This window comes from Galeopterus variegatus, unplaced genomic scaffold (genome assembly GCF_000696425.1).
Source record: "Galeopterus variegatus unplaced genomic scaffold, G_variegatus-3.0.2 Scaffold2319, whole genome shotgun sequence".
In the NCBI taxonomy this organism is placed as follows: Eukaryota; Metazoa; Chordata; class Mammalia; order Dermoptera; family Cynocephalidae; genus Galeopterus; species Galeopterus variegatus.
This window is the reverse complement of record NW_007728430.1, coordinates 256,133-267,666: the sequence shown is the minus strand read 5'-3', so window position 1 is coordinate 267,666 and position 11,534 is coordinate 256,133. Positions and strand designations below refer to the sequence as shown.

The window sequence follows — 11,534 nt, the reverse complement described above, 5'->3', positions numbered from 1 at the left end:
GCCGCTGTGCTCCCAAGCGGCTCACTCTCCAGTCCGCCACCGGGCCGGCCCTCTGCCCCTATTTTAATGAGAGGTGAGAGTGGACATCCTCACCTTGTTCCTGTCTTGGGAGAAAACATTCCTTTTTTCACCATGAAGTATAATGTTGGCTGTAGAATTTCTGTAGATGCTTTTTGTCAAGTTGAGGAAGTTCCTATTTCTATTTTTCTGAGAGTATTTATTATGAATTAATTTATTATTGAATTTTGTCAGATGCTCTTTGTGTATCAATTGATATGATCATGTAGTTTTTCTTTCCTAGCCTGTTAATATGGTATATAACGTGGATTAATTTTCAAATATTAAAGCAGTGTTGCATCCCTGGAATAAATCCTACTTGGTCATGGTATATAATTCCATTTTGGTATTGCTGAAATCCATTTGCTAATATTTTGTTAAGAGTTTTTAGGGTTATTGGTCTATAGTTTTCCCTTTTTTGTATATTTTGTCTTAGGTTTTTTGTTCTTTTTTTCTTTTCGGAGGCTGCCCAGTAAGGGGATCTGAACACTTTACCTTGGTGTTTTAACACTGCACTGTAACCTGCTGAGCTAACTGGCCAGTCCTTAGTTTTGTATCAGGGTAATACTAACTTAAAATAAATTGGGAAGTTTTCCCTGCTCTTCTGTTTTCTTGAAAAGATTGTTTAAAATTGGTGTTCATTCTTCTTTAAATGTTTGGTAGAATTCTCCAGGAAAACCATCTGGGCTTAGAGATTTCTCTTTGGAGAGTTTTAAAATTATAAATTCAGTTTTCTTACTAGTTATAGGGCTATTCAAATGATGTATTTCATATTGAATGAGTTGTGGTAATTTGAGTTTTTAAAGGAATTGGTCCTTTTTTTAACTTGTCAAATTTATGTTTGTAGAGTAGTGTTTTCTTATTGCCCTTTCACTATACAACTCCTGTTCGTTCTGGGTATTGTGATTGCCCTTTCACTATACAACTCCTGTTCGTTCTGGGTATTGTGAATTTGTGTCTCCTCTCTTCTCTTTGTCAGTCTTCCTGGAGGTTTGTCAATTTTTTTTTTTCATTTCTTAAACATTTATTTTATGCTGAAAATTAAATGAAACATAAAACATGTATAATTTTTTTTGTGAATCTAAGAGAGAGTTCTTTTACTGATTTCGTGCAAATGGATGTTGAAAAATATTTTTAATAGCAATATGGAACCATTTTTCTATTAAATAATGTTTTAAGGATTTTCTATTAAAATTAATTGACTAATAAAGCAAAAAAATTAAAGGATGTACAACTAAACTGATTTATTAAAATTGTTTTGAGAAATATAAACACTTGAAAATTTTTTGAGCACTTGCTATATAGGCTGAATACTGTCCTAGGCATGAGATTGAGCTAAGATTGAATAAGATAATTCTTGTGTTTGAAGAGGATATTGCAGAGGTAGCCATGTCAATAAACAAATATGACAACAGAATATAAACTTATATAATAAACAGTAACAATAAACCCCAGCTTCACATAAGGGCCACACCATCTTTCCAGCCCCTTTATACCTTACACTTCTGTTTTTTGCCCCTTCATACCTTCCACTCCAGCCATAGAACATTTAGAATTATTCAAATGCACAATGGTTATGTTCCTCCAGATTTTTGCAGCCCCTTTATACCTTACACTTCTGTTTTTTGCCCCTTCATACCTTCCACTCCAGCCATAGGACATTTAGAATTATTCAAATGCACAATGGTTATGTTCCTCCAGATTTTTGTGCTTGCTTGCTTGCTTGCTTTCTTTGCCCAGATTATCTTTTCTCCCTCCTTTATTGAGGTAACTTCACTTTTCAAAACTGAGCCTGGAAATCACTTCCTTTGACTTCCCCAGAGCATTACTCCTTACACCTTACTCCCACCAGAGTCTGGATTAGATGCCCCTCCTCTGAGCTCCCAGAGTACAAGCCTACTTACCTCTACATCAGAGCTCCAATTACACTGGGCTTTAGTAGCTTTTTTACTCTTGTAGCTTCCACTAGACTGTGGAACCACACCTTCATCATTGTATCTTCATCATCTAGCACAGTGTGCGGCACAATGCTATGCCCTTAATAAAAGTTGAATGAATGAATGCATTAAGGGAGAGAGGTTAAATGTTGGTGGAGTGGGGTGATATATAGGAGAAAAGAGGAAGTAAAAGAAATAAGAGAATTAAATATAGGAATGAAAGAAAGGGACAGAGGAGAGGAGAGAGAGAGATAGGTAGACAGCCATCTGGACAGACACTGGGGAGATAAAGAAAGAAGACAGTAAGGGAGGAAACTGGAACTGGTAGGGAAGGAGAAACATCATGAAAACACGCTGAGACAACCACAAAGTGGGTAGACTCTAGAACAGAATGATTCTCTTCTTTAATAGCCCTGAAGCACTGTTTACAAAATTTTATTATTGGTTGACACAATAATTGTACATATTTAGGGGGTAGAGTGATACTTCAATTATTGTATACAATGTGTAATGATTAAACCTAGTTAATACAATGTGTAATGATTAAATCTGGTTAAATAGCATATCCATCACCTTAAAAATTTATCATTTCTTTTTGTTGGGAAAATTCCAAGTCCTGTTTCCTAGCTAATTGAAAGTATACAAGAAATTGTTAACTATAGTCACCCTGTTGTGCAGTAGAACACTAGAACTTATTCTTCCTATCTAGCTGTAATTTTGTATCAGCTAAACCACTACCCTTACTTTAGTGACCACTATTCTCTCTATGTGATCAGCTTTTTTAGCTTCCATGTAGGAAAGAACATACAGTATTTATCTTTCTGTGCCTGGCTTGCTTCACTTAATATAATGTTCTCCAGGCTCATCCATGTTGCCTTGAATGACAGGATTTCATTATTTTTTATGGCTGAATAGTATTCCTCTGGTGGGGGGTGTGTATCTCCCACATTTTCTTTATCTATTCATCTGGTGATGGACACTTAGGTTGATGCCATGTCTTAGCTAGTGTGAATGGTGCTTCAGTAAACATGGGAGTGCAGGTATCTCTCTGACATACTGATTTTCTTTCCTTTGGGTATATACCCAGTAGTAGGATTGTTGGATCATATGGTTGTTTTATTTTTGGTTTTCTGAGGAACCTCCATACTGTTTTTCCATAAGGCTGTTCTAATTTGCATTCCCACCAACAGTGTATGAGTTCCCTTTTCTCCGCATCCTTGGTAGCATTAGTTATTTTTTGTGTTTTTGGTAATAACCATTCTGTCTGGAATGAGATGATAATCTCATTCTGGTTTTGTAGTTTTCCTTGTAGAGATCTTTCACCTTTTGGGTTAAATTTATTCCTAGGTATTTTGTGTGTAGCTATTTGATTGCTTTCTTGATTTCTTTTTCAGCTAGCTCCTTACTGGTGTTTAGAAATGCTAATGATTTTTTGTATGTTGATTTTGTATCCTGCAACTTTACTGAATTTGTCAATTCTAATAGCTTTTTGTTGAAACTTTTAGGGTTTCCTGTATAAAAGATCATGTGGTCTGCAAATAGGAACAATTTGACTTTCTCCTTTCCAATTTGGATGCCCTTTATTGTTTTCTGTTGCCTAATTGCTCTGGCTAGGACTTCCAGTACTATGTTGAATAAAAGTGGTGAGAGTGGACATCCTTTTCTTGTTCTTTTTTCCTCTAATGGTGAGTCCACAATGGTGAGTTCCTCTTGCCTACGAACCAGTCCCAGCTGGGTGCTTTGCTTCCCTCCCTATGCTGCCATCTCGAGTTTCCATTCTTCAGAGGGGTTTTGTCACTTCCAAACTGAATTCCAGTGTTCTTCCTTCAACTACTTAAAGTGTAGTTATTTTTGTTGCTGTTTTGGTCCTTCTTTGTTGAGGAGGCAAGCACTGGGCACCTGTAGTCAGCCATCTTAGTGATGTTCCCCAACGGTGTTTTGTTCGTTTTTTTGATTTTTCAGTGAATTAGCTGTATGTTTCATTGATTTTTAATTTCATTGACGTCTGTTCTTTTTTATTTCCTTCCTTCTGCTTGCTTGGGTTTATTTTGCTCTTGGTTTTTTTTTTTTGGGGGGGGTGTTTTTTAACTGTATGTTCCTTTTTCTTTCATTTTTTTTCTCGTTTTTTAACTTACACATTGTAATTGTACATACTTATGGGGTACAATCAGGTATTTTGACACATATATGTATTGTATAATAATTGGGTCAGTGTAGTTAATGTATCAGTCACCTCATGCATTTATCATTTCTTTGTGGCAAAAACATACAAAAGCCTCTCGTCTAGCTATTATGTGGTATACAAAACTTAACTGTTAACCATGATTACCCTACTGTGCAATAGAACATCAGAACTTTTTCCTCCTATCTAATTGTAATCTTATGCCCAATGGCCAGCCTCTCCCTGTTTTCTCTACCCTCCTCTTCCCTCCTATTCCTTTGAATATGTACACAGTAGTGGGATTAAATGATAGTTCTATTTTTAATTTTTTGAGGAACCTCCATAATGGCTGTACTAGTTTATAATCCCACCAAGTGTGCAGGTGTTCCCTTTTCTCCACGTCCTTGCCAACATTTGCTTTCTTTTGTCTTTTTGATATAATAGCCATTCTATCTGTTTTGATTTTGCATTTCCCTGATGATTAGTGATGTTGAGCATTTTTTCATATGTCTGTTGGCCATTTGTATGTCTTCTTTTGAGAAATGTCTATTAAAATCCTTTTCCCATTTTTCAATTGGATTATTTGTTTTTTTTGCTGTGGGGTTAAGTTCCTTATATAGTCTTGATATTAACCCTTTGTCAGGTGTATAGTTTGCAGATATATTTTCCCTTTCTGTAGGTTGTTTCTTCACTCTGTTAGCAGTTTCCTTTGATATGCAAAAGCTTTTAAGTTTGATGTAATCACTTTTCTGTTTTTGCTTTTATTGCTTGAGCTTTTAAAATCTTATTTTAAAAATCCTTGCCCAGCTCCATTCATGGAGCGCCCCTATGTTTTCTTCTAGTAGTTTCATATTTTCAGGTTTTACATTTAAATATTTAATCCATCGTGAGGTTATTTATGTATATGGGGATAAGTAGGTGCTCTTTCTTTGTTCATGAAGTGGGAGCCTAGATTATTGATTTGAGACTTTTCCTCTTTTCTAATGTATGCATTTTAGTACTTATTCTGCTTTTCACCTTCATTTGCTGATTTAGGATTTGCTTTCTCAGATATGCTCACTTACCACTTTTGCTTTGCAGTTTGCAAAATGTTGTTTCCTTCACCTCATCTGCTCTTTGTATCCTCGTGGGGTAAATTTTATGCCTTTAAAAATCCTATACTGTCATTATAATAGTGTTTCAGGGAAGGTTAGAAGGAATTGCATGTATTCAATCCATTATCTTTAACTAAAAGTTCCCTTTCCTTTAAAAAAAAAAAAGTGGGGTTGGGGGAGCTTACATTGTGGGCAAGACCCTTTATGATCTAGCTTCTGCCTGTCTCTCTAGCCTCATTTCTTACTGTACTGCAGCTGGCCCCCAGCCTAAGCTCCAGCCACATGTATCTACTTAAGAGATTGCCAGACAAATCATGTTCCTTCATGCCTTTCAGTTCCACACATGCTATTTTCTTAGTGTGCTGTTTGTCCTTTCAGACTCTCCTCAGTTAAGCTTTGCTTTCGTCTGGGTGCCCCTCTGCTAGAATCCCTATTGTAATATTGCAATTACTGATTTACTTAAAAAAAAAAAAAAAGATCTCATCCTAGAGGTTTCTTAACTGAGGGTACAGGTAGAAGGGCTATCCATGGGCTACCTGCAGAAAATCTTAGAATGCCCTATTAATTATTTGCAAAATTTCACATGTATGTGCATATTCTTAGAGAAATTGAAGTGTGCATCAGAAATACCTGTGGAGCTTTTTAAAAAACGTAGTTACTTTGGGCTCTACTCCAGGGGCTTGCTGAGTTACAGTCTCTGAAATTAAGGACCAGTAAGACTCATTTTTAAAAAGCTTCCTAAATGAGTCTTTAGAACAGGATATGAGCATCACGTATATTAACTCTAGGGCCTGGTTTATAATGAATGCTTAGTATATGTTTAAAGAAAGAATAAAGGAGAATTTATGTTCAAGGCATGATCTAAAATATATTTCTTGTGTGAAACCAGAGCACAAGTGGGGAAATCACTAATTTCTTCTGTTATTTAAATGAAGTCATAGCATCTATTTTCACCTCCTTCCTTTGGATATAATTAGGAGAAATGGATTATTTTTTTCAAAGGCAGAGAAAAGCTTTGGAGGGTAGCTGCAATAATGAAAGAAAAATGTAAGGATAAGACAAGTCAGATGTATACTTGGTTCAATTTTGGTTTCTCTGGCTGCTTGTGGTTGTTGACCCAGTGATTTGATTCCAAAATTTTAGGCTTCTATACATTGGATCTCATAGGTACCACTACTGTACATATCCGATTTGATAACCTATGAATTTAATAAGTGGCTAGAAATATGGAAAATGGGGAGATGGACATGTTGCTTTGGCAAAAAATATAAACAATGTTATTGCAACTGGTTGGGACTAAAGAATGAAAACAGAAAGAGCCTTAATTTGCTGAAATGCCCTGCCTTGTGCTTCTTTAGTGTTTAAAAGTTTAAAAGCATAAATTAAAACTATGTTTTCTGCTTTACTCATAGCCTCTTACACAGTGTAGAGCTGTTGTATGTTTACATCTTTGTGTGTTAAAGAAATGATCTTTTGCTTTTTGTATTTTCTATTTATTATTTTTATTTTGTTATCTAGATATTTGAGAGATTATGGCATCTGAAACCCACAATGTTAAAAAACGGAACTTTTGTAATAATATTGAGGATCATTCCATTGATCTTCCTAGAAAAAAGATCTCTAATTTCACTAATAAGAACATGAAGGAGGTAAGTTCATAGTTTTTAGGTAACAGGTTAAGACAGTTTAAGCTGTCAAGTCTATATATAGTTCTGGTTAAATTGTTTAAATAATGGGAGGATAATAATACTACTTAATCTCCCAGAATTGAGTAGAATTTAATGAGTTTTAGCCATTGTATTCCTAAAGCTCTAGAAACTTTTTGGCCAATACACTGTTTTGATAGGATATAATTTTAATATTTTAGTTTAAGAGGAATCTCAGAGGTGCTTTTTTGTTCACCATTGCGAGGCTCATTCACATTGATATGATATAATTTCTTTTAAGCCATATTAAAATGCAACTCACTTATTAAGCACCCTATAAGTATAATATGTGACTCATGGCCTGGAAAATATGGAGATGGATATGTTTCTTTGCCAAAAATGCCTACATACAACATTGTTGTACCTACTGATTGAAACTGCAGCATTAGAACAGAGAAATCTTTAATCTGAAAAACCTACTTGTTGACTTTTAGATTTGTAGATATCAATCACAAAGTTTACATAATTTTATTAAAATAAAAGGACTTAAATATGCTCTATCTATCTACTTCTAATTTTTAGGTTAAGAAACCTCCAAAAAAGTTGGCTGCTTACATAAATAGGTAAGAGCTTCTTTAAAGTTTGTGGGAAACTGCAAATATTGAAAGCTGGATAAGGATGAAAATAAGAGAAAAAATAATATAGTAAAAATTAAAAAATAATATAATAAAATAAATATAATTTTTAAATATTTAAAATTTAAAAAATAAACATAATTTAAAATAATATGATTTTAAAATAATATAATAAAATAATATAATAAAATTGACATTGTCAAAAAGCTCTTTTGTGCCAGGCTCTGTACTAATAAACACATCAATATTATCTCTGTTCCTTACAACGCTCCTACTCATTGGATATCATTACCCCTAGCAGTTGATGAGAAAACTGAAGATCAGAGAAGTTAAGTGATTTCTTCAGGTCATACAGCCAGAAAGTGGTAAAAATGGCATTCACTGTCAGATCCCCAAAATCTAAAGGCACTTTCTACAAAACCACTAATTCTCAAAGTAGGATCTGAGTACATTGGGGTCTCTGAGGCCCTTTCAGGAAGTTTATGAGGTCAAAACTATTATCATAACAACACTAAGACTTTATTCAACTTCTTCATTTTCATTCTTTTGCAAGTGTACACTAGAGTTTTCCAAAGACTACATAACATTTGATATCACAGTAGAGTAAATGCAGAAGCAGAAATGAGAATCCAGCTGTCTTCTGTTAAACCAGATATTAGAGATTTGCAAAAATGTAAAACAATGCCATTCTTCTCTGGATTTTTTTAGTTATTTGTTTTGGAGAATACGGGGTTTTTTTCCTGGTAAAATATTCTATGTTAATATGTAATGAGTATTTTTTTTTAATTAATTAACAAATATTTTTAAGTTTTCTCAGTTTTAGTTTCAGATACAATAAAATGTCAATAGGTATTACCTACGTAAGAAATTCTTTTGCGTCCTCAATAATATTTGAGTGCAAAAGCATCCTGACTCCAAAATATTTGAGAACCACTATACCAAACCCTGAGATTTGTTCTGTTGTATTTTATCTAATTCAAACAAAATTACATATACTTTAGCTTAATCAAAATAAACTTTAAAATACTCAAACTTGCACAATTTGTCACTTTATTAGAAGATTAGGTGTCTAGAACATGTTATAATATTTTTACTCATAGAATGACTTTTAATATTTTATTTTAAAAGCATCTAGCTATTACGTCTCTCTTCATTTTCATTTGGTATAAATTGTCATCCTTGTCATTGCCTTCCAGATAATTTGTAATTTCACTTTTATTTTCCTCTTCAAACTAAGAGTTAAGATTTTTTTACATTATTATATTTATTTCTATTTTTAGTAGATTACAGTCACAAAATTTGACCTATTAAATCTCTCTGTTTAAAAACTTTTAAAAGTTTTCTTAAGGTTCTTTTTCATTTAAGAAAATAATTCTTTTTACAGAACAGTTGGACAAGCTGTGAAAAGCCCAGATAAACTACGTAAGGTGATCTGTCGCAGAAAGAAAGTTCATCATCCCTTTCCAAATCCTTGTTACAGAAAAAAACAGTCCCCTAAAAGTGGGGGCTGTGACATGGCAAATAAGGAAAATGAACTGGCTTGTGCAGGCCACCTGACTGAAAAATTACGCCATGACAGTCGAACATATTTGGTTAATTCCAGTGATTCCACTTCTTCACAAACAGAAAGCCCATCATCAAAATATAGTGGGTTTTTTTCCGAGGTGAGTCATTTCTCTAAGTCATTTCTAGCTTAATTTTATTCCTGTTACACTATTCATTTTTTTTCTTTGCCATATTCTACTGACAGAATAATTTGCCACTCATTGAATACAGACTTATTTGAGTGATAGTAACATCCTGTGACAGTTTTCCAGATTAATCAAATTTGAATCAGTAATTTATTTTTCTAAGTTAGTACTAAGATGGAATGAAATGTTGGACAGGCTGCTATAAATATCTAGAGTGGCAATTTGGCCAGTAGAAATTTAAAGAAAGGGAAAAAGAGAACTCTTGCCTAAAATGTGGACCACTGAAGCCAGTTATCCAGGCACATTTTTTGGGCTCTCAAAATTGCCCAGTGGAAGCTTTGTTCAATCAATCCAGCTGTGGTTTGCTGCTTTTCTGGGTCAAGCACAAGTGGTTGTTTGAATAGGATCAAGGGAATTTTGGGGGTGATAGAAATATTCTAAAATAGATTGTGATGATGGTCGCACAACTCTATAAATCTACTAAAAACCATTGAATAACGTACTTTCATGGATGAATTTTATGGTATGTAAATTATACCTCAATAATGTAGTTTTTATAAAATGGTCATTTGAAGGAATGATTTGATATAATTTACAAACATGCATGAGTTTGTAACAAACATGTTTTATTGTATAAGTTGTAGGAAATAAAGGAGCACATTATCCATAATCTTGACATTTAGAAATAGTAGTATTAAGTTTTTGATGTTATCTTTTCTCTTTATACTGTACATAGTTTGATAACTTTTCTGTGCTTAAAAAAGTATGGATTTTTTCCATCTAATTAAATAATGCAATGCCTCTACAATTTCTTAATGGATACATATTATATTGCTTGAATGTACCTTAATTTTTTTTATCTATGATTTGGTAAACTTTATATTGTTTCTCTCTGGCATGACAGCTTGAAAAGCATTTTCTATACCATACAAGCAGGGAAAAAATCTTTTTAAGTTAAAAAGGTAATAAGTGTGTATAGGTGAATGAAGTTGAGCACCATATTTAAGATGCTATTATTTATTAAGGTGAAAGATAGAAAATAAAGTATTATTAACTAAAACCATAATGAAATGATGCAAAAAGGATTCCATTTGCCAGTGGAAATGTTCTTGTAAAAATAAAAATAAGATCCTAGAATAATAGAAGGTTAGCAATGCTAGGGAAAGTGAAGGGAATAAGTGGTATCTGTGAGAAAAGAGGAAAGGAAGAATTTGATTTAATAGTGAATTATCACAGTCCGTGGAGAATAGAATGGTAACTAAACCTTAGTGTTAAAGAGAATCACTGTCATACTGATTCATTCACAAATATTTATTGAGGGCTCCCTGCTATTAGTACTTAATACTGCTATTTCCAAATGTCGAACGTTCTCTTCAGGCTCTGAGGAGACCGATTTGTGGGTGAAAAACAGACATCACCCCCTACTTTCATGTAGTTATAGAATTGATGAGACTGACACTAATCAAACAGTCATAGAAACTACATACTCTGAAGGAAAAGAACATGTGACTATATAACCCAGAAATCGGACCTAGATTGGTACTTCACTTGAACTGAGGGAATAAACTTCTAAGTGTAAATGTCTTAAAAAGTTTCGGTTGTGTATTTGAATTACTGCCAGTAAGACATTTTTTGAAGACCCACCTTTTACTTTGCTTTCTCATTTTCACTACAAACCTTTCTTAACATCACATTTAACTACTAGGTTTATTGATTACTCTTTTATTTCAAACCTTTTTTCCTGATTGACTAGTACCTGCTCTAAAACCTTAATCTAAAATGATACCATATTATCTTATCAAAGTTCAAATACATGTGACTGCTGATCTAGCTATTCTAATTGTAAAATTAATCTTAACAAAAGTATGTGTACAAGTGCACATATTTGCATACATCAGGATGTTCACAGATGTATGGTTTTAATAGGTTAAAACCAGAATCAATCTAAATAAATTATGGTATATAAAAACTGGAGAATATGCTATTGTTTTTTAAAAAATGAATTTGATCTACAAGGATGCTTCAAAAAATTCATGGAAAGAGTCCTATTTTTTAATTCTGTTTTTCCATGAACTTTTTGAAGTACCCTCATATGTTTTTTGACATTGAAAAATGATCATATAGGTGAAAAGGCAAGATTTTTTTTTTTTTTTCCTTTTGGTCTTTTTTCGTGACCGGCAACGGATCGCAACCCTCAGTGTCACGCCTGTACCGGACCGGGACCGGCAACGGGATCGCAACTCTCGGTGTCCCGCCCGCCCCTCGCTCAGCCAGTGAGCGGGAACCAGTCTGTATGTGGGATCCGAACCCTCG

General features: G+C 33.9%; 1 protein-coding gene across 1 annotated transcript in view; it reads left to right on the top strand.

Annotated features, from left to right (window-relative positions):
* Positions 1-9,227, top strand: part of KATNBL1 (katanin p80 subunit B-like 1) — a 39,652-nt gene extending 30,425 nt beyond the window's left edge. The window contains exons 2-4 of the mRNA XM_008581299.1: positions 6,768-6,898; positions 7,478-7,518; positions 8,915-9,227. Of these exons, the coding sequence (XP_008579521.1) occupies positions 6,782-6,898; positions 7,478-7,518; positions 8,915-9,227 (471 nt within the window). The 5' untranslated portion in view covers positions 6,768-6,781. The remainder of the gene's footprint in view (positions 1-6,767; positions 6,899-7,477; positions 7,519-8,914) is intronic.
* Positions 9,228-11,534: the final 2,307 nt, after the last annotated feature.